General features: G+C 55.3%; 1 protein-coding gene across 1 annotated transcript in view; it reads left to right on the plus strand.

The window, feature by feature from the left end:
* Positions 1-25,440, plus strand: part of LOC134499535 (probable cation-transporting ATPase 13A4) — a 180,240-nt gene that overhangs the window by 25,905 nt on the left and 128,895 nt on the right. Inside the window, exons 16-30 of the mRNA XM_063306229.1 lie at positions 624-777; positions 1,191-1,302; positions 1,740-1,864; positions 2,440-2,606; positions 3,739-3,843; positions 3,959-4,038; positions 4,149-4,191; positions 4,801-4,910; positions 5,593-5,689; positions 6,370-6,442; positions 7,040-7,214; positions 8,359-8,579; positions 9,766-9,854; positions 10,687-10,767; positions 12,589-13,422. Coding sequence (XP_063162299.1) covers positions 624-777; positions 1,191-1,302; positions 1,740-1,864; positions 2,440-2,606; positions 3,739-3,843; positions 3,959-4,038; positions 4,149-4,191; positions 4,801-4,910; positions 5,593-5,689; positions 6,370-6,442; positions 7,040-7,214; positions 8,359-8,579; positions 9,766-9,854; positions 10,687-10,767; positions 12,589-12,819 — 1,863 coding nt within the window. The 3' untranslated portion in view covers positions 12,820-13,422. The remainder of the gene's footprint in view (positions 1-623; positions 778-1,190; positions 1,303-1,739; positions 1,865-2,439; positions 2,607-3,738; positions 3,844-3,958; positions 4,039-4,148; positions 4,192-4,800; positions 4,911-5,592; positions 5,690-6,369; positions 6,443-7,039; positions 7,215-8,358; positions 8,580-9,765; positions 9,855-10,686; positions 10,768-12,588; positions 13,423-25,440) is intronic.

Here is a 25,440-nt window from a genome sequence, read left to right on the forward strand (position 1 = left end):
GAGGGCCAGGCGGGCCCCGGCGGTGCTCCGCTCAGGGACCAGGCCTTGGAATCACTCGGTCTGACACTATCCGCCTGCCCCCAAGCTGTGGAGTCCTTTGCTGTGGGTAGGAAACCTTGAGCTGGCCTAGGCTTTCTCTTGGGCAGCTGCTTCAAGCGGGGGGCAACGGGTGTCTGCATGAGCTGCAGCTCTGGGACCAACTGAGGGAACTTGTCCTGCTTATGTCTAAGTTGTTGAGTGAGTGAGTCTGTGGCCATCTCCTGGTGCTGCCAGGGACCCACCCAGGATGGGTGATGCTGTTACCTCCAGCTGCTGCTGGTGGGCAGAGTGGGAAGCACTGCCGGGGGAACTGGGATGTAAACAGCTTATTTGGGCCTGAGTTGTGTGACTCGATGCAAACCAGCAAACCCTATTCCAGCTTCCCTAGTTGGCCAGGTTCACACAGCATGCTAAAGAAGGTGCTGGGTTGCTGGTCAATGTCCCAGGCCCATTTTTGCACCAGGCGAATCAGGCTGGGCATCACTATGTGGGCAGGGAAATGTCTCTCTCTCTCTCTCTCTCTCTCTCTCTCTCTCTCTCTCTCGTGGCCAGGAGGCCGGCTCAGCTCCCGCCTTTCTCCCCAGGTGCCCTTGGAGGCGATGGCCGTCTTGCGGCAGTTCCCGTTCTCTTCGGCCCTGCAGCGGATGACCGTGGTTGCCCAGGAGCTCCCCGGGGACTGCCAGGTCTTCATGAAGGGCGCGCCAGAGATGGTGGCCAGTTTTTGCAGGCCAGAGACAGGTGACCTCTGGTTTTGTGGGCTGGCTGGGCCCTCAGCTAGCAGAGCTTGCGTTGCCCCGAGCCACCCTTCTGCCCGCTGCAGCACGGAGGGCTGCAGAGGGAAGGCTCTGCTCTAGCCTGGCGGTTGGGGAGGAGAGGCGGCTCTGAGCTCCGGAAGATCTGAGCCAGGGGTGCTTCTCTGTAGGACCCCTAATCTGGGCAAGGGCCCAAAGGGAGCTCCACCCTGGAAGCAGGGCAGACGGGGGATCCGCCCCCATCTTGGTTGGTGCTGGCCCCGGGGCAGGCTGCCTTCCTTGTAAGGGCAACTGCACAGGCAGGCTTCTCTTTGCTGAGCCCCCACCCCCAAGCTCTCCTGTGAGCAGCTGCCTGGGAGGGGCCACCTGGGGCCTGACTGTTTGCCCCCCTGCCTCCAGTGCCCCCCAGCTTCGCTGGCGAACTCCAGAGCTACACTTCCCAGGGCTTCCGGGTCATTGCCCTGGCACACAAGCGCCTGCAGGAAGGACAGGCAGCAGCTGCTCTGGCAAGGTGAGTGGCTTGAGGGCCCGGTGGGCGGGGCGGGAGGATGGGCTGGTGCTGCTGCTGGTGGTGCTGCTGCTGCCTGCCTGGGCCGGGCAGGCCGGCCTGGCAGGTGATGCCAGAGTGCAGCTCCTCCACTTCCAGCCAAGAAGGATGACCGGCCCAGAGGCTGCCAGGCAGTCTGGCGGAGAACAGGAGGCAGTGGGGAGGGAGAGCTGCTGGTGGCACGATGGGGTCCCTTGGCGCGGGCCTTGCTGGGGCTGGCTGGTAGCTGGAGCTGCTCCCAGCAAAGAGGCGGGCAAGGGGCCTCACCGTCCCCAGATGCCTCCCGGGCAGCTGGGCAAGGAGGACCGCCTTGGCCCACTCCTCCTCAAGGGCCCAGCCGCCAGGGAGGACTGGCCGACTGGGCTGCCCTTCCACTCACCCGCCCCTTTCCTCCACCCGAGGGAGGAGCTGGAGTCTGGCCTGGCCTTGCTGGGCCTGCTGGTCATGGAGAACCGCCTGAAGAGCGAGACCAGGCCTGTCCTGGAGGAGCTCCACAGGGCCCGCATCCGGAGCGTGATGGTCACAGGTGGGTCAGCCTCTTCAGCCGGGGGCCGGGCCGGGAGAGAGCCCCTTGCTCGGTGCTGAGAGAGGTCAGTGGGTGGTCTGGCCAGCGTTCGAGTCCTTGGCAGAGCCCTGGCCTGTGAACCAGAGAGGCCGACGTGGGTTGCGTTGGAGCAGGGGGCCGGGCCGGGCCTCCCGACCAGCCTTGAAGCCAGGCCCCAGAAGCAGGGCCGCTTTGGCCGGGCTTCCCCCACTCCTCCTCCCCTTGGGTCTCCTTCTTCCACCACCACCACCACACCTCCCATGCTTCCCTTCCTTCACGACTGCCTGACGACCGAGCAAACCACATGGGGATGTTGCAGGGGCTGGGGTGAGCTTTGGGGGCAGCCAAAACACAATGAGTCTCATTTTGGGACCAGCATCGCCTTCTGTGTGAGGAAAGGGGGGGCACTGCCATCTGGCGTCAAAGGGGCACCCTTCTCCCTGCTTTGCCAACCCACCTGCCCAAAGACACGGGTTGGGGCAGAGCCCTGGTCTCCAGCACAGGGCTTCCTGGAGCTCCAGTCATCAGTCGGTCACTCGGCGGTCTCAACTTCCCAGGTGACAACCTCCAGACCGCCATCACTGTGGCCAGGAACGCAGGCATGGTCCCCCAGGGCAGCCAGGTAATTCTGGCTGAGGCCAGTGCCAGGCCAGGCCAGCCCATGGCCTCTATCAGCTGGCAAGTGCTGGAGGAGGCTGGACTGGGAGGCGGCGGCGGAGTGGAGGTGAGTGGACCGGCGGGAGGGGGCCAGTGGCACAGGGCCAGCTGGCTGGGCAAACCTCTTGGTGGTCGCCCCCTTGCCCTCCTGCTCCATCAGGATCTGTCCTGGCCGGAGGGGGAGGGCCAAAGGTTGGGGCGGGCAGGCATCGCCAGGGGGACCGGCCTCTGCCGGACACAACCAGCTTACCTTCTTTCCCCTGGGAGGCCTCCTCCCCCAAGGGGCAGGCAGCGGGTGAGTGGGAGAAGGACCCTCCAGGCATTTGATTCTGCTGGCTTCTTGTGGGAAGGACCTGCGCCTTTATGTGGCATTGGCTGCTTTTGGAGATGCCAGTGTGCTGGGACATTTCTGCTCTGGCTCAGTTTGTGCCACATGGTGCCCTTTCGTCTCAGGCCAGGGCTGCCCTTCAGACCCTCTTCCTTCACCCCTAATTGTGGCACGCCCCCTGTTTTCCCTGGGGTTTCTCTCTGCCCAGCAACCGGCTGAGGGGGCGTCCAAAGGAAGGAATGACACAGAGAGCAGGAAACCCCCTCCTCTGGATTTGAAAATCTTAATAGAAGTACAGGTAGTCCTCGACTTACAACCACAGCTGGGACCAGAACTTTGGTTGCTAAGTGATGCAGTCCTTAAGTGAGGCATCATGAGACTGCGCCTGATTTTACAACCTTTTTTGCAGCGGAATCTGGCTTCCCCCATTCATTTTGCTTGTTGGAAGCCAGCTGGGAAGGTCACAAATGGCGATCATGTGACCCCAGGATGCTGCAACCATCATAAATACAGGCCAGGCACCTAAATTTTGATCATGTGACTGTGGGGACACTGAGACAGTTGTAAGTGCGAGGACCAGTCACAAGTCACTGTTTTCAGTGCCTTCATAACTTCAAATGGTTGTTAAATGAATTGTCGTAAGTCAAGGACTACCTGTAATAGGAAGGGCAGAGGGAAGGAGGTGACGCTGAGCCCCTAGGAGGCCTTTTGGATTCCATTCCCTTCCCCTGGGCTGCTCTTCCCCCTCATTCTCCTCGCCCGGTGGGGCTGCTCAGGGGCTGAGCTGTGTTCTGGCTGTAGGCAGGAGGTGATCCTCCCCCTCTTCTGCCTCCCCTTTGCCCCCCCTCCTTTGCAGGTGGCGGCTGTGGAGCCTGGGGGAAAGACCCCGCCTGCGTGGGGCCGCGGATACCACTTCTGCCTGAGCGGGAGCTCCTACGAGGTCTTCAGCCAGCACTTCGGGCACCTCCTCCCGCAGGTGAGTGCGGAGGCCCCGGCCTGGATGGGGAGGCGCTGGCCAGCCAGCTGGGTCTCGGTCCCCCTCACCCTCCCCATGGGCCGCCCTCTGTGAAGGCGATGGCTCTCTCCCACAGCTTCTCCTGAACGGGACGGTCTTCGCCAGGATGTCTCCTGCTCAGAAGGCCCACCTGGTGCAGCAGTTCCAGCGGCTTGAGTGAGTGAGGGGCCCCATGGGCCCCTGGAAGGGAACCGGGCAGAAAGGAGTGTTGCTGCCGAGCTGGCTGGGACTCACGGAGGGCCCGGGCACTCTCTTCTCTCTTCCAGCTACTACGTGGGCATGTGTGGAGACGGGGCCAATGACTGTGGGGTGAGTCTTCCAAGGCTGCTGAGCAGGCCGGGCGTGCGTCTCCCTGGCCGACGGGCTGGGAAAGGGCAGAATCAACTTCTTGAGGGATGGCGTGCTTTGGGAATCACTCTGCCAACAGCACTGGCTCTCCCCTGCCAGGCTCGGGGCAAGGGCTGACGGCCTTGTTTCTGGAGCAGCGTTTCTCCCCCTTAGCAACTTCAAGGGGTCTGGACTTCAGTCCCCAGAATTCCCCAGCTAGCCAGCGTAACTCCCAGATGGATCATAAACATGGGCTCCGAACTAGCTCATGGAACTGCCTCCTTCCCACACCTGTCCACGTGAACCTGGCAGAGGGGCTCGGCTGCTCCAGCCAGGAGCCTCTCCCCCAACTGGCAAAGGCCTCCCGTTCAGGCCAGGTTTCCTTCAGCTGGCTGGGCGGGTTCTCCCCGGTCTCCCGAGAGATCATAGCACTGACTGCTGTCTTGGACTCCTTTGCTGTTAGCTAACCTGAGGGGAGCATAAGCAGCAGAAGGGCAGGAATTGCCTTTCGAATCACGATGGGGGGGGCGCAGGTGGGGTGCCAGTTCCCCACCCCCAGCCTGGCTCTGAGCCCGGCTTCCTTCCTTGCAGGCCCTGAAGGAGGCCCATGCGGGGATCTCCCTCTCCGAGCAGGATGCTTCGGTGGCTTCCCCCTTCACGTCCAAGATCCCCACCATCGAGTGCGTGCCGGAGCTGATCAGGTGGGATGCCAGCAGAGCCCGGAGGAGAGACGGGGCAGGGGTGCCAAGGGGGGCCTGGGGCACTGGGTTGAGGCTCCGTGCCCTGCAGGGTCCACTGCGATGTGGATGTTGCACTTGCTGCACCCCGAGCCTTGAAGGAGAGAGGCCTTTCGGGCCGGCAGGCTCTGAATCTGGAGGAGCAGCTTTAGAAAGGGGCAGCTGCCTCATTATCCCGGGGGGGGGGTTGATGGACCCCGGAGTCAAGGGAGGGGCCCTGACTGCCCTTCAGCAGCTTCATCCAGTGGAGGAAGCAGCAGGAGCCAGGCCTTTGGTGCAGGCATCGTGTGCGGCACATGCTGGGAAAGGCAGCCGCCAGCCAGGCACCCCCAAGGGCCTTGCAGCCTAGAGCAGGGCCAGTGTGTTTTAGTGCATCGGGAGAAGCCTGTCAGAGGGAGGGACCAGGTTTGCTCCTCCAACGCGGGTCAAGCTTCCGGGCCCTGGGTGCAAACTTGCTGCTGGGCTTGGTGTTCAGAGGAAGCTAGAAGGCCTCTCCAAAGTTCCCTGGTTTTTTTTCACTTTTCTTTTCCTTGCAGCAGTTCCAACACTCGCTTCTCCTCCCCCACTCAGCAGCCTGGTATGTTGAGCTTTCCAAATGGGCCTGGTGCCCTCCTTGCTAATGCTCTCCTCCCCCATTTCCCCCCAGGCATGGCCGGGCTGCCCTGGTCACCTCCTTCTGCATGTTCAAGTACATGGCCCTCTACAGCCTTGCCTCCTACATCGGTGTCCTCCTGCTCTACTGGGTATGGCCGTGGCACCTATTTATTTTGCCAGAACTGGAGTGGGGCTGGTGTTGCGGGGATTCACCCCACCGGGAGCCTGGTGTCTTCCTGGCAGTGACCAGCTGCATCGTCTTGGGAGAGCGCTGCCCCCTGGACCTCCAGACCTGAGTTAGACGGCTCTTCTGGATGCCCTGCCTTTCCCTGCAAGGGGTCCTCCTCCATTTTCAAATAAGTCCCCACCAGGCTGGGATGCTCTCTTTGCAACTGGAAGCTGGGTCTCCTAACAGCTATGGTGGGGGGGCGGGCTTAAGGGGCTGGTAGCTCAGACTGAGCTTTTATCCATCAACAGAAAAGCAGCAGTTGCAGCAAGGTCGGGTTGCCAGCGAGGAGGGTGCAGAACCACAGAGTCCTGCCCCCAAATGGCTCCCACAATGAGCTGGCTGGAGTTCTCCTAGAGCAGTGCTTCTTGACCTTGGCCACTTGAAGATGGGTGGACTTCAACTCCCAGAATTCCCTGGCCAGTCTTCAAGTGGCCAAGGTTGAGAAACGCTGTCCTAGAGGCCCTAGTCTGGTGGGAAAGCCCAAGCCCCAGCCCCTGCCCCTGCCCCTCTCATCCAGTCAGAGGGTCTGGGGCTGGGAAGGGGAGCCAGCCACTGGGCATTCCAGGGCTCAAGACATACAACTGGGCTTCTTGCTTTCAGCAACTCAGCTCCTTTGGGAATTACCAGTTTCTCTTCCAAGATCTGGCCATCACCACCATCATTGGGATGACAAGTAAGCAGTCCACAGCCATGTCGTGCAGAGACTGGCCTGGGTGAAAAGCTGGTCAGGGTCTTCCCAGGGAGACCCAGTAAGGGCACCAGCTCCTAACAGAGAGGGAGAGGATAAGCCATCCCTGGTCTGCCGAGCAAAAACGGCTCAAGAGGGGGGCCCCTTTGGCAAGACCTCCTTTGGGCCTGGCAGAGGCCCCGTTCTTACCAGGCAAAGATGGCCCAATCCAGGTCAGGGGAGCCTCATTCAGGGGCAGATCCTCCAGGTCTGCTCTCTTCCAACGGCCACCAAGCTGGCGTGCCAAGGGGAAGGCTGACTGGCCCGTGTTCCTTCATTTCCCATGAGAAATGTTCCCTCCCAAGAGGGAGTGTGAGGGTAGAAAATACTGGGGCTACTTCAGAGTCTGTTAAGCAACATCCCCCTGCCTTCCATGCCAAAACTCCAGGCTGGCATCTGCCATGCCAAAGCCCAAGGTTGGGATTCAGGTCATGCTTTGCCTCTCTGCCTGAGCTAGGCTGCGGTGGAGGACAGAGGACACAGCTGCTGCCCCCCATCCCTCCCCCATGTCCTCTAATCCCTCCCCCATGTCCTCTCTTACAGTGAGCCTGAACGGGCCTCACACCAGGCTGGTGCCCTATCGGCCCCCCACGCAGCTGATCGCCCCGCCACTGCTGCTCTCCGTGGTGCTGAACCTCCTGTTCAGCCTGGTGGTACAGGTCTGCGGCTTCCTGCTGGTGCAGCAACAAGTCTGGTACTCCCCCACTGACATCCACAGGTAGGCCGCTCCTCCAGTCCCATGGAGATGGAGACCCCCCCCATGGGCCAAGGTCTCCCCAGGCCTGGGGGGAGAAAAGGGGGCCCAGGAGAGCTGAGGCACAGACCCAGCTGCATTGGCAGTGCCAGGCTAAGATGGCTGCACCCCGGACATAACACTTTTAAAGCACGGCCCTTCTGGGATTGCTGCTTGGAACACCCCTTGCTTGGCAGCCCTGCCCTCATTCTGGCATTCTTGGCTAGATGATCTGGGCCAGGTGGGAATGGAATAGGGAGCAAATCTGGACGGCTGAGCGGTCAACCACCTCAGCTCAGTGGCTGGGTCCCCCAAGAGGCTGAATCAGGCCAAGGAGTAGCCCAGGGTGGCAGGTACACAGCGTACAGATGTGCCCAGCCTTTAGCCTGGGTGCAGGGTTTTTTTTGAGGCTTAGTGTACTGCTTGCACTCAGGACACTGGCAGTTTTCTGCTGCTCTCTATAGTGAAACCCCAGAAAATCAGTTAATTTGGAAGCTGGTTCTGTATTGCGTGATTGCTGCCACTGGGTCTTCTGAGAATAGGGCAGAGAACATAGCCTTGCATGGTGGTGGATTTAAAGAAAAGCTTTCAAAGATTTTTTTAAAATCACTCTAGCAACCTACTCAGATTGTGGAGTGTTTATTAATGGCTACTAGCATAGACTATAGCTTTTTTTTAAAAAAAGAAATTGGTGATGATAAGAGAGCCTCCCTGTGCAAGGTCGCCTCCCTCTGCATATCAGCTGGCTGAGCAGCTGCACTTTGGTGGGGTGGCTTTGCCTTCAGGCCCTGCTTGGGAGGTGCTGATCTGTCTCTGACCCTTTCTGCCTGGGGGCCTCCCACACAAAGCTGGAGGATGTTATTTATTCATTTAAACAGTTGATATGGCCACAAGTGCAACTTTGGGTGGCTCCCAGTAAGTTAAAAATGACTCACAAAAGTTACAAAACATCAACCCCAAATAGTTAAAAAGAGTTACAGCAACAGTCGGAGATGGTGTGCTTGAGATTCCCCAAATCTCTTCCATCTTGCAAATCAACGGCTGACAGGCAACCGTCTCTCTGTGAAAGCGCTGAGGCAGAGCTGCCTGGTCTGGTGAATTCAGCTCCTCCCCCTCGGTTTCTTTCCAGAGGCTGCTCCCCAGAGAACAGCACTCGTGGGGGGCTGCCGGAGCCAGTCAACAGCAGCGTGGGCAGAAGCACCCCCTCTGGGAACCGAGCTCCCCTGCCAAGGGAGAGCTTCCAGAGCTATGAGAACACCAGCGTGTGGCTCCTGTGCACCATCAACTGCCTGATGGTGGCCCTGGTCTTCTCCAAGGGAAAGCCCTTCAGGGAGCCGGTCTACAAAAACTGTAAGAGCCACCAAGCCGATGGAGGGGTGGGAGGAGCCTTCCTGGGGCTTGGTTGCCCATCTCCACAAGTCCCCACCGGGTGCAGCCCAGAGCTTGGTTGCCCATCAGCAGTCCCCAAGGAATGGAAAGCCTTCCCTTCCTTGAGATGAAACCAAGCACCCCAGGCTGCACCTCGTGCTTGGCTGCATATCATTTTTGTCTGAATGCCTTTGGACCTGCCGAGTCTCAAACTCTGAATGGTGCTGAAGGCATCTGACATGGAGGAGAATCAGTTTCACACCCAGTGGAACAAGGAGGCAACCGGAGTTTTGTCTGGGGCACTCGGCCCCTCCCTGCTTCGAGCCTCCATGACAGAGATCTCCAAGAAAAGTCTGGAGAGATGGCTTGGGGGTCACTGTGTCACACTCTGGAGTTCAACTGGTCCCACCAGGGCAGGGGGGTAGAGAGGGGTGCCTCCCTCCTCCTGCAAATGGGAGCATTACACCTTCCTCCCTGCCCAGTGGTGTGGCGTGGCCTTTGTGTTCCTTGCCAAGACATCTGGAGGTGGCCTTGAGTCTTGGGGTGAACCCTCCCTTCTGGCCAGGGGACCCGGGGCCTGCGTTAGTTCTGCCTTAGGGGACTTGGGTCACCTGCTGGCCGTGTTCCAGCTCTGGCCTTACAGCTCTCCATCCCCTGACCCAGAATGAGGGTGCAGCCAGAGGCTCTGTCCCTTGCAGGATGGCTGCCAGTCAAAGTATCCAAGCAGGGCGATAGGCTGCCTGGCATGGCTGGTGGAAGGTAGCTCCTTCTGAGTGACAGCCCCAGAGCCACCCCCCAGAATCCAAGGTCCCCAACCAGGCAGGTTGTTCTCTGCTCTCTCTGGAGGGGGTGAGCATGATAAATAAGCATCCACTGAGCCTCTTCTCCCCCCCATCTGTGTGTGCACACATGTGCACACGCATGCACACACACACACCATTAGCATCACAGGCTTTTGGGCTGGCTTCCCAGCTCTGCATCCTTAAATGCCTCCATCGAGGACAGAGCAATTGAACGATGGAGGGACTGTTGGGCGGCAGGTGAGGGGTCTGGGAACATGCTGGCTCGGCCACATTGCCCTTTCCCCTGCTGGCACTGGCACTGGCACTTGGTTCTGCCTCTTCCTGGCCTGCTTCTCTTGAGCCCCCCAATGCTTTCACCCCTCCAGACGTCTTCGTCGTGGTCTTGATGGTGCAGCTGGCGGTTTGCCTCTTCTTCCTCTTTGCCAACCTCGATGGACTCTATGCCCAGATGGATGTAAGCAGGATGGGGGGTGGGGGGTGGGGTGAGGCCTGGCTGTGGGTCCGGAGGGTGCCCCTCCCAGAGATCCACTGCTCAGCCTGGCCAGGGTGGGGCTGGCTTTGCGCTGAGTCTCAGGGAGGGCAGCAGGTCAGCCCCTTCTGGGCTCCAGCTTGTGGCAGAAGACTCAGCTGAGACGTGGAGGTGGGGGCGATCCTCTTATGCCCCCCCCCCCGTTGATTTGAGGGCTTAGAGCAGCAGCCAGTCAAGCAGAATACTCTGCTGGTGCTCCTGCCACCATCTGGCTTACAATATTGCTTGTGATGGTGGTGGTGGGTGTCTCAGGGGGTGAAAAGAAGGGCAGGGAGTGTTTCAGCAGCCCGTTGCCTGCCGTTTCCCAGGCCTGAACTGTGGCCTGCAGCCAAGCTTGCCATTTGGTTCAGGTCTACCCAGGGACCAAGGCCTGCCCTTTGGACTCAGAGGACCAGGACTTTCCCTGGGGCCAAAGTGGGAGGTGGGTGGGAAACCCCCTCTGCCCCCACCCCCAACAGCTTGGACATCTCAAGCTGATCCACGATGGGAGTTAGTCCAGCCCACTGGAGGGCTCCACGTTGGGACAAGCTGATGCCAAGGAGGTTGGGCTGCCCCTTTGCAGGCGAGCGGGGGGGAGCAGAGAGCCAGTCAGTACCAGGGCAGGCAGCAAGTGGAGTCTTTAGCCAAGAGGATGTAAAGATGGGAGAGGAGGGCAACCCAGACTGGAGCGGGGAGCAGAATCTTGAGGCTGCAGATGCAGAGCCCGCCCCTCTGGTCCCCTCCCTCTCCGACCTACTTCCATCTCTCCCACCCCCAGCTGGTGTGCACTCCCACCCTGTGGAGGGTCTGGCTTCTTGGCCTGCTGCTGATCACCTTCATCGTCTCGTTCACCGTCGAGGTGAGTGGGTCCTGCTTTGCTTCCCCTCGGGCCAAAATCCCGCCCCCCCTCAAGATTCCATGGGGGCTTAGGAGCAGTCACGGCCCCCGCACCGGCAGTGTGCCACCCACTGTAGAAGCTGCCTGGGAACCTGTGGGCAGAGTGTGGCATGGCTGGCAAGTGCTGCGATGCGGGAAAGGCACTGGTTCCTGCGTGATCCTGCATTTGTCTCTTGAGCTGCCCTGTTTCTGCCTTCCCGCATTTCAGTAGCTGGAAGCAAAAAGCCGCCGGGGGCCTTGAAGCAGAGGGCTTCCCCCTTCTGGCCCTTCAGCTTGGCGGCCGACTGCGGCAGGAAGGGGAGAAGGGCAGGATAGGCATCTCTGCCATTTGGAACTAATCCACCTCCCCTTGGACCCACCACCCCGCTTTGCACCCCAGGGTCAGATCTGGTGGGGGAGGGAGTTGCAGTGAGACTGAATACCCCTCCACCACATTTGTCTTCTTCAGTAGGAGGTTAAAAAGAGACCATGCAACACTTCCTTGGGGTTACCAGGTGACAAAGATCCAGAGGACCCCCAGGGGGCGGCTGAGAGCCACAGCCCCACAACCTTTGCTGCCCCCTGGAGGTTCGTTGGATCTCTGTCTTTGGCATGCAGGTCAGAGCTGAATCCTGGCATGTGGTGTCCATGGTTTATCATTTTTAGGGCCCCCCCAGGGTGGTGAGATGGGATAGCATGTCAATTAAGCAGATAAATGTGTCAGTGGCAGCCTCAGCAGGCTTCCATCTGCTGAATGAAACTCTGCATGCGCCAGTGGCTTTGTCCGCAGATGCTGTAGAAGTCCGACGGAAATTATTTAACTCCGCTGCCCATCTGAAACTTGTCACTGAAGTCAGACATCCTCGTGTTGAGTTGGACTCTGGTGTTTTCATGGTGGGCGCGCCAAGCAGTTGTCTTGGCAGCAGCAGGGAAAGGAGATGCCTCTGCCTTCTTCTGGGGAGACATTTTTCTCACTTCCCAGCCTGAGAGTCTGAATGAAATACATTAGGAGTTTGCACCCAAATTAGACAGAACTGTGAAAAAAAATGGTGTACTTTCAGCACTTTTTAACTCAAGGGGCCTGTGGAAACTTTGAATGGATTGCCTGAAATTTGGCACATTTATGGTCCCGGAGTCATACAGTCCGGAGTTGAGGGGGGCTCTGAGGTCATCAAGTTCACCATTCTGCTCAGGGCAGACACACAAATTAACCCATGGATGCCCGGTGGGCAGGTGCGGAACTCCCATTACAGACTATTTGTTCAACAGGACTCCCATTTTTAAGCGAACTTGAGAGCTTATAATGGCAGAAAGTTTAATGTCTGATCTTTGGACTCCCTCACTGACAAACAACAGAAAAGAAATAGAAACTTCAAAGAACATAAATTAACAAAATATCAAAAGAGGTGTCCCAGTCCACGGGAACAATGGTGCAGTTTACTCAACTGTTTCGAAAGTTAGGTGGGGAGTCCTGACGTTCCCCAATCTTCAGTGAGTACATGAGTATGCGTGTGTGTGCAGGGTGCAGATGCACACATGTGACTTGCATCTCAACTGCCCTCAGGGCACCCTTTTTTAAAACTGTCCACGTTCCTCTTTTGAGATGCCTATGAGGCCTGCCAGTTCCACCGGTCTCATCTGCCGCACCAGAAATCCACCAGGGACAGGCTTTGCTCTCTGGCTGTTGTGTCTGGTGCTGCGACGGGTCCTGCCGATCCGCCATTCTGGAGTGTGGCTGGGGGAGGTCTCTGCCCCGCTGATCCCTGCCCTGCCCTGCCCTGACAGCCCTTTCTTCCTCCTGCAGGAGGTGCTGATTGAGAACCGGGCACTCTGGAAGTGGGTCAAGAGATGTGTGGGGTACCAATCCAGCAGCCGCTACAAGCAGCTCCGGCGGGCCCTGGAGCGGGACTCGGCGTGGCCTCCCCAGGATGGGACGGACTTCTTGGGCTCCACCGCGGTCCACGTCGAAGGGCCGGGGGCGACCTACCGCAACCCAGCGTTTGTGAGCCACGAGCAGCCATCCCAGGACAGCTGAGGCCTCCTTGCTGGCAGCACGGGCAGGCCTGACCTGGGGGGACCTGGGCCCAGACGCCCTTTTGCACCTGCCCTGTCGATCTCGGGGTGCAATGGAGAGCATCAGGGAGGGGCTGCTGTTCACTCTCCCCCGTGGGGGTCAATAGCTGGGGGGCAGGAAGGGTGGAGGGAGGGAAGTGCCAGTGGGAGCCTGGAAAGAGCTGGGGGGGGGGGCAGGGAGTCTACCTGCCTTGTTGGAGGGACTGTGTGGATGCTCCAAAAGGACAGGTGATTGGATGTAGGAACGGGGCCCTATGTCTGAGATACCACCCTGTTAAGCCACAACGGGCAAAGTCCAAGGACGCCCCGAATCCCAGGTGTTGGGGTGGGGGTGGGCTTGCTCCAGAATGTTCTGCTAGGCAGCCCTGGGCCACAGGGACACTGTGTCTCCAAGGTGCTGGAAGGTGTCGCAGCTGCTCCAGATGTCTTCCACCCTTGGAAGGCTTTCCTCCCCTGGTTGCCCTCCACAGGCCTTGGGCTGCCAATCCCCTTGTGCCCAGCCAGCTGGCCCTGAAGACTGCTGTGCAGATAATAGCTGGGCCCCCACAGCATGCAGAAGAGTTCTGTGAAGGGGGTTAGGAGTTCAGCTTTGTGGGAACCGCCAACCCCGTCTTTTGACGTTGGAGGAACAGGCCAGTGAGGTTGGTTCGCTTTGGAATACTGCGTGATGCAAACCCAATGATTATCTTTGGAACTCAAGTTTAGGGCTTGGTGGGCTCTGTGAGCACATCCATTTGGGGACTACCCTGTGCAAAGAGCAGCCTGGCAGTCAGCACCATTGGATTGTGCCAAGCTTCCTGCTTCCTTCCTCATCAGGGTCCTTAAGGGCCAAGCCTTTGTTGCCTTCTCGCCCTTCGCCCAGCAAACGTCTCTTTGGCTTTTCTTGAGGCCCAGAACATGCCCCTTTTTTACTACTGGAGTTTCTCTGGTATCTTCACGGGTCTTCCTGGGCCCACCAGCCCTCACTATAGAAACAGCAGGACTGGGGTCATGGAGGCCATCCTTCCTGTCCTCAGCCGGGGTATTCTTCTGTGGGCTGTGGACCTCTAGTGGTTCACCTGGGCACTGCAGGCACAGGTGCTGAAATCATGGGATTGCAACCACTGTTTACTTAAAATGATTTTTGTTAAAATTTTGGGGTCCTGTGGGGCATGCATGTGCCAGGGTGCTGACCAGGGTCCTGATGATGATGACGAAATGGTCTGCTTAAAGGAGCAGTTCAGGAGCTACCATCCTGGCCTTTTCGCAAAAGTTCTCTTTAACAACGCCCAACCTATCCCATCAAGACTTTTCTGTTCCGAGAAAATTGGAGAAAGAGCCCCTAGCTTTAATTAAAGGCGGCTGACATGCTTGCAGTCTGTATCTCTGATAATTCCCCCTGCGACCAGAGTGAAAATTGCAGCCAGCTCTGGATGAGCTCTCCAGGGCTGCCCGGTCCCTGGGCCCTGGATAAAGGCTGGGGTGATAGGTGAGCCCGGCCCCTGGGTGGGGCTTGGGGCTCTGTTGCCTGGGATCGCCTCTCCATAGATGTTCCCCAGGGTCGTCACCAACCAAGCTTGCTTGACTCAGCAGCTTTCCATGGGTCCTCCAGACCCACCCAATGATGTCAGACTGTTGCAACCAGCTTGCCAATCACCATTCTCCTCGCACCCCACCCTGCCCCACCCCGCCCTGTGGCAAACAGCAGAGTTCTTCAGCATCTCAAGGTGGCACATAAGGCTTCCTTCTTCCTTTCACCCTTCCCGCCCCAACAGCAGAGCTGCTAGTGGGTTGGGCTAAAAGGGAGCAAGGGGACCAAACTGGAGCTCCCACAGCAGAGGAGGATTTGAACCCGGCTCTCCCAGTCCCAGCCCAGTCCCTCAAGCCTACACCTCTGCTCTCTAGAGGACAGGTAGCACGACTGAGGGCACAGCAGGTGGGCACAAAGAATGCTAGGCTCCAGTTTGGTTGCTGGCTGAAAGGCGTACTGGCAAAAGATTTGCTGCCTGATTCTGCCATACTGAAAAAATATCCATGACCTTGGCACAGACCCAGCCCTTGTCCTCCAGCCAGGCACTTTGCCTCACCACAACCAGGTTGTGGGGAAACCCTAACGGTTTTCTGAAAGAGCACTAAACCTGTGTCCCAAAACAGACCGGCTGAGAGACCACAGGTGTGGAGAGGGGCAGGGTGACTTGGGATGGATAATGAACAAGTTGTGTCTTTGAATAGCACTGCAGGGGAAGGACCAGGCTGTCTGGGTGTCCAGTTCTGTCTTTGTCACAGGGCTGGAATGGAGGGGCAAAGCGGTGCCTCTCTGAGTGATAAAAACCATAAAAAATGCAGCTGTGTGATTCTCCTGGTCCGCAGAAGCAGTGGAAACCCCCTAACGCAGCCACTGATGACCGAACAAGCAGTGTGCAGCTGGCAGAATCGGCCTCTCTGTGGGTCTTGAAGGACTGTCACGCTCTCAAGTCAGGACCGGCCGCCCTCTCTTTAGATGCCAGGCTCTGTGGCCGTCCCTGGCTCCCCCCAGGTGCTGCGTCCCTCAGAACAGAACTGTGATGATTGCCTATTCTAGAATTACTCTCAGACTCACAAGCAGAAGTACAAAGATATCTGATTTATTAAAGAATAGTATGCAGGATCACAAAGAAAACTGAGAATGATGAAAGCGCGCCAAAATCAAACTAAGAACCCTCGGTGCAAATGAAATCCCTCCCCCCGTAGAGTCTTCCCAAGTTCACAATCCCAGGCGCTCCTAACGGTTTCTGATGGTCTGCAGGAAAAGTCCTTGAGCCGAGCACAGAACCCAAACACACTCCACTGAAACGAACACAGATACAGAGCTTGGCACAAGGTCCCCCAGCAGCTCCCTCCCAAACAGAAACGTGCGTCAGCGCCATGGCATGTGAAACGCTACGATGTACAGTGCACATTGAAACAGTGAACATGACAAGAACTGGACTGACCAAGGCCCCGCTCAAGGGCAGACCAGGCTTGTTATCAGTCACTGCCTCCCAATTCACTAAAAAACCCAGGTCTAGCACTAAAATGTGGATATCCAGAGTCCCCAAAAGACTTGATAAGTTTCAGCCCTTTGAGGTAGTCCGGACAGGAAACCGAAGCCACGAGTACTAATGCTACCTTTGTTGTAGGGTTGCAGTAACAGGATCTTGCAAGCCTGAAAGCACGTCTCTCCCGCTTGCCTTTACTTTCCAGGGAACAGGGAGGGTCCCTTTGGAGACGCTTCCTCCAGTTACATTCCTGCTTTGGACTCAGGTTTCTCTTATCAGGCCGTTGTCTTCCTCCTGTCCCTTGCGGTTCTTCTTGCAGCCTGTTACAATGAGACCCACAGAAGGGGCTGGGCCAGCAAAGGGCCTCTGCAGGAGCCGAGTGTTGGGCCTGTCCTGCCACCCACAGCCAACATGGCCAGGGAGGCAGTGCCCAGTGGCCAGAGGGAGGGGTCATGCCCACAGCAGCAGGGGAGCTGGACAGGCCCACCTCTGGCCAGGTCCTCAACCACATTGCCAGTGCCGCATGCCAGATGATGCCTGCGGCAAGCAAGAGGAGGACCACTGCCACTGTAACCCAGGAACAAGCGAGTCTCGGGGCGTTTGGGTGGGCTGGAATGGGACCCAGGCGGCAGGAGTTGCCACCTGAAAACAGCTGCCCGGTCTGCCAGGGGGCGGTCAGGAGGAGGGCGGACTTCTCCATGTCGAGGAGGTGTCTGTTTTTCCGGAATCAATCAAAACTGTGGATTTTGTGCAGGAGGGCACTAAAACAATTGTTACACAATACAGAAAAGATAAATCTACAGCTGATTTGCAACCAAGTGTGTTATCTCTGAACATTCAGATGGATCTTTTTCACAAAAAAGGGACAAAGAACTGGGAGCAGTTCGGGCAGACCTTTTTCCCTGGTGGTTTATGATGGAACGTTTTGGTCCTCCTTCTTCCTTTCAACTTTCATGTTTCGTGACGTTGTTCATTGTTAACCTACCCAGGCTGGGGGGATGGCTGCACCAACACCCAACACACACACACACGCATCCTTTGGGGTGGCTGGGTTTTGTACTGTCGAGGAAGGATCTATTTTAGCAGACTCTCCTGGTGGGGGGCTGTGGCTGTGCTGAGGGCCCAAGGGCTCAGGATGAAGGGCCCGAGCTCCGCATGGGGGCATCAGGGCAGGGGCTGCCAGGGAGGGGGAGCCACGAACAGTGGGGAAGGTGGTTTTGCATCTCTCTCTCTCTCTCTCTCTCTCTCTCTCTCTCTCTCTCTCTCTCTGTGTGTGTGTGTGTGTGTGCAGGATCTCCTCCCACAAAGGCTGCTGCTCCCAGACAGCTCTTTCTCCCAAGCAGCAGCCTGCACCAGATGGGGACCCCCTGCCTGACTTCGGCTCACTTAGTTCCTTGTGCGAGGAAAGTAACTGGGTTGGGGAGAAGGCAGAGCCTTTATTTTCTCCTGGGTGGGGCTCTCCCCCTCCAGTCTGATGAACTCATGTATCCAGATGCCTCCAGCCGCTCCACCTTCTCCCAGGACACTCTCTGGAAATGCCCTCCAGCAGCTGGCATCAGAGCTTCTCCTCCAGTTCCTGGCATCCTGTGGGCACCAGTCTTGGGCGGGGGATCGGCAGAGGGAGACAGGCACCCCTGGGGGGGGGGGGAACCGCGACATCTGGGGCAAGCCCACTCCTCTTCCTCTTCTTCCCTTTTCTTGCTGCGCATTTCCTGACAGCTGACAGTTGATGACAAGAAAAGATTCGCAGTGCTTCATGGGGTTGCTCTGGGCAATGCAGGACTTTTAGGGGAAGGGGCTCATGCAGCACCCACGAGAGCCTTTCAGCTTCTTCAGGGTTCCCCGTTGGACCAAACGCCAGAGACAGCAAGAGGCCAAGGAAAGACAGAATGCCTGATGTTAGCCCAGCTCTTGCAACTCTGAAGAAGGAGAACCGGGATGCAACGGTTAGTCATCCGCAGGCAGGCGTGGCTCTTCCCTGCAGTCTGGGCAACTCCCCAGAGGAGCGCAACAGTCCATCTGTTACTCAAGCTGGGGATTATCTCCAGGTGGTGTGCCAGGAGGGAAGCCTGAGATTAAGTTCTGCAGCATCACCTGGAGGGAAAGGTGTGCAGCTCTCCAGCCCCAGCCTTTGAGGGGAGGAAATGCCAGATTCTGCTGGTGGGAGATGCCACCCTGAGGGGTGGCACTGGTCCGTGCAGGAAGACGCACCGAGGAGGGGGGAGTTGGTGGGAAAGGCCCCTCTGTGCCCAGCAACTGGAGAGGGACGCCACCCATCGTGGGAGGCAGTGCTGGGTGTGGAGGGCGTCGGGCCTCGGCCCACAGAGACACCATCCCAGCCCGGGTGACTCAGGGTGACTGCCAGGCATTGGTGGCTGCCTGGAATTCGGGGAGAAACAGGGCTGGGTGTGAGGGTGGTTCTGGGCTTAGTAAGACGCGGCTGAGCATTGCTTGTTATTTGTTTATTGGTTTGATAATTTATTGTAAAAAATTACGTGGCCAACTCGACCACTGTGACTGCAGGATGCATACAGCAAACCCCAAACAGAACATATAAACACAATTAAAATCCAACCTGACACGAAGAGGTCAGAGGCTCCCATTCACACCCCCTTCAGCCATCTCAGCCCCAATGTCCAAGGCAAGGTTGGGACCAACCGTGTGTGGAGGTCAGCCCTAAAGAAATTGCCCAGAAGCTCCAATAGACTCAGAATGCAGTGCCCTAGGTAGTTCTGGATGCATCTCGGCGGTATGCCCATGGAGCATGACTACTTTGCGAGGAAAATAAGTTTTCCAGGGAATGGGACAGGTTAAACCAAATAGAAACATACGGAATTTGCTCTGAGCCTTGAAGCTGGCTTTTTACCCCAACTTCTTGCAAATCTTACCTGGACCTTCCCACGGCAACCCATGCATCTGTTGCCAGATGCCAAGGAAGAATGTATCCTCCTTCCTGCCACTGGCACTCCTAAATTGCCCCCGCCTGCTGACCTGTTACTTCTCACTAAAATGATGGTTCTCTCTGAAGCCAGAAGGGTGGGAGGTTTCTGCTTACTTATGAAAATGTATGCATGCATCATTTCCTTTCCTGAAATGTACAAATATCAGTGCCTCTCTTTTGTCGGTAGGTGTGGCCCCCTTTAGTGTGCCCTGTTTGATAAATACTGCCATTTGCCTTGATTATTTGCTTTGGGTCCTGCATTTTGATTCCACAACTTCACAAGACACATTCCTATAGGCTTCTGGGTGCAATTCAAGCCTAAAATTCAGGTAAAGACCAACATGGCACAGCACTGGATTATATGTGGGACCACCCCTCCTCCATGGTATTCACCTGTCCAAATGCTCCAAGAGCATGGTTGTGCTTCAGGTCCCTTCCCTGCAACAGTGCCATCTGATGGGACCCAGGAGGCATGCTTTCTCTGTGTGGGTCTGCCCTCTTGAACAACCTCCCATCCCCACAGTAGAGGGCAGTGCGAACGGAACATCCACCACCAAGGCAACACTCAGGTAAGAGGGGCTTGAGCCCGGGCCAAGAAAGTAACGTGAGAAAACACCTCGTGCAGGCCCCTCCCTAGTTCACCTGAAGATAAAGTGAAGCAGGGGGAAGCATATTCAGACCTGCAAGATTCTGCTACTCCAGCTGTTCCAGTAAAAGTAGTGTTAGACCTTTATGGCATTGGTTTCTTAGTCTAGTCCAGCTGGGAGGTGACTAGGGCATGAGTGACAGTGAGCGGGACCCCCCAATCCACTGACAGGCACAACTGGCACACAAGAGAAGGGTGTTTACTTGTTTCTACAGCACAAATCCCCCAATAAAGGAACAACATTGAGAACAAGATGCATCCAGCAGGTGTGCTAGAGAATGTGAACCAGCGGATGAAAGTGCAAAATAGCCCTTGGCAGAGCAAGGGCCGTACCAGGATGATCCAAGCAGTGGCATGGAAACTTGCAGCAGACCCCAGGTGGCCCATCGAGGACCATCCAATCAATGAGTTGAGTGGGATGATGGGCGACGTACCACAGTCATCTGACCAGTCAGGAGCTAGGCAGGTGGTAACCACAAGGGTTCTGAAAAGGTATAAAAAGATCACCTGTGGCCCATTTAAAATTCAGTTCTCGATTTGAGTGGGGTTTGCTCTCTGTTTATATGACACCCACGCAACTTTATCAAAAAGTGCCTGACCACTCAACCCACTACAACCCAACCAACAGAAGCAATGAAAAGGATACCACCACCATATATCAGAAACATCTCAGAAACCACCAACAGACTGTTACAACCACACGGCATCACCGTAGCACCTAAACCAACCAAAACCCTTCAGAACATCTTAAAGTAAACCAAAAGACCAGGAGCCCAAGAAGGAAAAACAGGAGTTATCTACAACATGCAGTGTAAGGACTGTAGCTGCCGCTGTGTAGGACAGGCAGGCGGAAGACCGGCAGAGCGCATTTCAACTGGGAACTGGTGAGCTTCCTAGACTGAGCCAAATCCAAAAGCGCTGGGGAATTCCTGGAAGCCTGGCACTCAGGCAAGGCAGCCATCAACGGGCACAAAGAGGTGAACAGCATTTACACCCCATTCAGGAGAGACAACAGAAAAGCTAAAAGACCAGAACCTCCTCGCCAGCAATCAACACCCAGATATGCAAAGATTAACACCAGGATTAACACCAGATGGACAATCAAGCAGCAAACGATACCCTAATCAAGGAACTACCAATTCAGAGAAACAATCAAGCAGTAAACAACAGCCTAATCAAGGGACTGCCAAGGAGAGAACAGCACCTCCACCCACACTGGTTGGGCAAGTGACTGTATATAAACAGAGAGCAAGGCCCACTCCCTTCTTGCACTGATTATGTTGCCTAGTCGGTCAATGAAACGTCTGCAAGCAACCATCCAATCTCAGAGAGCACCAAGGATTCCCCATCTAAAGCATCATTCAGGGCAAGTCAGGCCCTCAGCCCTGCCTCCTCCCCAGGGCATGTTCTCTTCTTTCTCCTTGAATCCTGGAACCCCTTTAACGAAGGGGCATCTGCATCTGCAGCCACGCACCAGGCCATGCAACATCAGCCCTGTAGTGCCTGAACCTCTTGTAGCCAGGCCCAGGCTGGAGCCTCCGGGCATGGTGCCCTATGTCTCTCTTCCCTGCACAGCCAAAGGCAAATGGCTGGGGGTTCTGCGAATGGAAGTCCAGGCAGGGAGAGACCTACGGAGTTATGAGGGCAGGACTGGCAAATGCACCCACTCACTAAAGTTTGAAGGCCCACTCTCACGTGTGGCTCAGGTTTGTACCTACCCTCATGCACATAAGGGCTTATGTAACATCTGGAGGCTGGCCAACCAGAACAGGTTTTCTCACCTGTGGGTATTGCAAAAATCAAAGGGGTGCATTCCACAATTCTCAAAAGCTGCTGGCAGCATTATGAGCAAGGAAGTGTTCCTGCCCAGAGATCAGGTTTTTGTAGCTAAAGTAGTGATCGCCTTCCTTCCCAGGCAGGCCACTCTGGCACAAGCAGCCGCTGCCAGCTTCTACGGGGAGGAGGCTTCCAATGGACCCCCAGCATGCCCTGCTCAACAAGGGGAAGGAGGGCGAGATGGTAAGAGCAGCAGTACCCCAGCCCCACCCTGGTTCAGTTTTCCAGGAACCCCCAAAGCTGCCCCCATAGGAACCCTGGGCTCCAGAACTAGCTTCTGCTAGCCTGGCACTGCCCACCCCACAGCCCGCCAGCTCCCCCTCGAGGCCAAGCAGCTGTGGAAGGAACAGCTCCTAAAGAGTAGGGGCAATCTTGGGCTCCCCTCCTGTGATACGAGGTAGTTTGGCAGGAATCTTCTCCTGGTCTTTTTTTCAGGGAGTGGAGGTCGGGGTGGGTGGGGATGGGGATGGGGATGAGGAGGTAAAAGAGAAGTTGGCAGAGCTTGGAAACATGGTCCATTTCTGGTCCCCACCATCCGTGTCCTTTTCCAAGCAAATCCCCCAATTCCAGGTGTCTTGACTGAGGCTGTTTCAATCGAAGCGAATCTCTGGAGCTCAGGGTTGAACTGTGGCGTCCTTGGTGCTCTCTGAGCCTGGTTGTTTTCTTGCAGACACTTCACTGCCAGACTCAGCAACAACATCTACAATCTATCTGACAACCCCACTCCCCACTAGGCACCAAAGCTGTTGCCTAGTCTGGCAATGAAACGTCTGCAAGAAAACGACCAGGCTCAGAGAGCACCAGGGATGCCACAGTGAGGCTGTTTCGTTCACTTTATTTTTCTGGTTCAAGCTGCTCAGTGCTCATGCAAATCTTTCAAACCCCCCCTCCCAAAACCAACTTGCTGCCTTTCAGCTGCATAAAGATACTTTTCCATATTTGAAAACCCCTTTCCCACCCGTTGCTGCTGTCAGAAGCTCCTTGTGGAGGAGAATTCTGCGATTTGGGTTTTCTGCAGGAGTGGCACATGCCTGTGTCTGTGGGGTGATGTGATGCTTTTCTTCTGCAGCTGGAATTTGTGGGTTTCCACAGTATGAGCTCTGCCTCTCTTCTCCTCGATCAGTGATAGGGAGAACATAATTTGGAGAGTGGCTTATTCTGGAGTCTAAGATCCAAACTGCACATCTTGGCCCCCCTTCCTATAAAGATGAGTCAGCAGCGAAGTGCTGAAGCGGCCAGGAACACCACGGCTTTCTTGGGGCGCACGGACAGGAGCCCAGAGTCCAGGTTACAGGAAGTGAGGGTACCCCCTGCTCTGCTCTGCTCTGCTCTGCTCTGCTCAGACCCCATGGAGTCTCATGTCCAGTTCTGGGCCCTGAGCTCCAAAAGGAGGGGGGCGACCTGGGGGATATTTAGAAGAGGGCTACTAAGATGGCAAGGTATCTGGAAACCAAGTGCTATGAAGAAGAGTTGAAGGGTCTGGTATGTTTAGCCTGCAGAGAAATGGATCAAGGGGAGAGATGAGAGCAGCCTTCCGAGGTCTGAAGCGAGGTCACACACAGAAGAAGGAGTGGGCTTACTTTCTGTTGGTCCAAAGGGCAGGGCCAGAGTCAATGGATTAAACCCACAAGGAAACAGGTTCCGTCAAGGTGCCAGGAAGAACCTTCTAATTGTAGGAGCTGTCTGCCAGTGGAACAGGCTGCCACATGAAGTGCTGTGTTCCCCTTAACTGGAGAATGTCAAGCAGAGGCTGTCCAGAATGCTTTAGCAACAGCAGAGTGAGCAAGTGTGCATAAGATGGGAGGTTCCTTGTATGAATGACTCCACCGATGGAGGTGCAGAGTAAATGCTGGTTCTCTTGGGGGTGACTCTTCTCCTTCAGGAAAAGGAATGCAGTTTGGCCATGCTCTTGTTATGTACCAGGGACAGATGTGGGCAGAAACAGAGACTTAGTCAGGTCCCATCCAGCTCTCTTGGCTTGGAGCAGCATCTGCCAGGCAGGCCCAACAGCTGTCCCGCTCTCCAGATGTGTTAACCTTAAAAAAAAACACCCTGTTCGAAATGAGTCAGTCCCCTTTGTCCTTTGTCCTAATGGCATTTTGGCTCCATTTGGACAATCAGGAGGTTAAAAGGGGTGAGATTGCTTGAAGTTCATTGTGTTGCTGGCACCAACCATTATCTTATGTGTTGTGTGAATCAGGCCATTGTGTTAAGCTAGAATATAGTGTGTTTTACCAATGGAAGTGAATATTTGTAGGGTTGAACTGTGGAGTCCTGGGTGCTCTCTGAGCATTGTTTCCTTGCAGACATTTCATTGCCTGACTAGGCAACATGAGGGAGGGGGCCTTGCTCTCAGTTGATAGACCGTGGCTTGCCCTGCTTGTGTTGGTGGGGGTGTTGTTCTCTTCTTGGGAGTTGATTGGGCTGCTGTTTCCTGCTTGGTTGATTGACTGAGTTAATAGTTCCTGGATTAGGGGGTATTGTGCTGTTTGATGGTTCCTCTGGTGTTAATCCTGGTGTTGATTTTTGCATATCTGTGTGTTAGTTACTGGCAAGGGAGTGTCCCGGTCTTTTGGCTTTTCTATTGTCTCTTCTGAATGGTATGTAAATGTGGTTTACCTCTATGTGTCTGTTGATGGCTGCTTTGTCTGAGTGCCAGGCTTCCAGGAATTCCCCAGCGTTTTTGGATTTGGCTTGGTTTAGCTTGCTCAGTTTCCCAGTTGAAACTATGGTTGAGTCTGTCCATGTGCTGTGAGATTAAGGAGTTCTCATCATGTCTTCTGACTGCCAGTTGTGTTTGTGGATGCCTCTGCTAGTCTTCTGCCTGTCTGTCCTGTTGGCAGATGCTGGGAAAGCCTTTAGCCCAGGAGAGGTCAAAAAAAGTCACACACCAAGCATTTCTATAAAAATAATTTATTTACAGAAAGCAAAAACAAAAGCAAAAACATTTAAAGTACGTAGCTCCCTTTGGAGCAAGCCTTGCTGAGCTACATTTCCAGCAGAGAGAAAAAGAGGAAGTAAGAACAAGTCCAGGCAGGATTCCTCCCCAAGGCTAATTTGCATGAAGCACGTGAGAGGAGACAATCTAATACAACCCCTTCACCTGGCCAAAATGATTTGATACAATAGCAGTCTTAATCTATTAGTAGGAAAACCTCAACACTCCCCTTTTTACACTACAGATTAAGATGCATAACCAATCTTCTCTGACACCTTTATATGTCTTTCCATTCACATTACTTTACCATTATCTCCCCTTTGGTTCAACAGAAAGCTACCATTCTTCTTCCTGTGTTTTTCCAAACCTAGGTTATTATAATTCCAAGGCTTTTTAATGTGAAATGGCTTTTCATGCAGGCTTCAAAATCAAGCCTTTGTTTTTCTGTTGATGTGAACAGCAGCAAATCATCAACATAAATGCACAGATACATACAGCCTTGTTTGTCCTTCTTCATATATACACAGGGATCTGCTTTTCCTTTTTCAAAACCAAAATTCTGCAGTTTTTCATCTACTTTTTGGTTCCAGGATCTAGCAGCTTGTTTTAACCCACAGATTGACTTCTGCAGTTCACAGACTAGATTCTCCCCTTTTTCATAGCCAGGGGGTTGCTGCATGTATAATCTGTGGTCTAAATCACCATAGAGAAATGCAGTTTGAATGTCATAGTGGTTAACTGACATTCCCTTGAGTGCAGCAACTTTTAACAGTAATCTAATTGATTCACCTTTAGTAACTGGTGCAAAAGTCTTGTCATAGTCTAAATCTTTCCTTTGAGTGAACCCTTTTGCAACCAACCTTGCTTTATATTTTTGGATTTTGCCATCAGCATCCCTTTTCAGTTTGAAAACCCATCTACAACCCAGACAGCGTTCATTGGGAGGTAGATTTACCAGTTTCCATGTTTTATTTTCTTTCAAGGATGCTAATTCCTGTTGCATGGCAGAATGCCAATTTTGTGCAATCTCAGGTGGTAAAGCATTCACTTGTTCTAAAGACTCAGGTTCTGTGAATATGTGAAAAGCCTTTACTGTTTCAGCCTGAAAATGTGATGGAGGAACGCCTTTATTACTCCTCTGAGATCTGCGAGGTAATACAGGGCTTAAATTTTGACTCCTATCACTTTCCTGAGAAGCATCTGTCTCATCAGACAGATCTTCAGTT

Source organism: Candoia aspera, chromosome 6, assembly GCF_035149785.1.
Source record: "Candoia aspera isolate rCanAsp1 chromosome 6, rCanAsp1.hap2, whole genome shotgun sequence".
NCBI classification, from domain to species: domain Eukaryota; kingdom Metazoa; phylum Chordata; class Lepidosauria; order Squamata; family Boidae; genus Candoia; species Candoia aspera.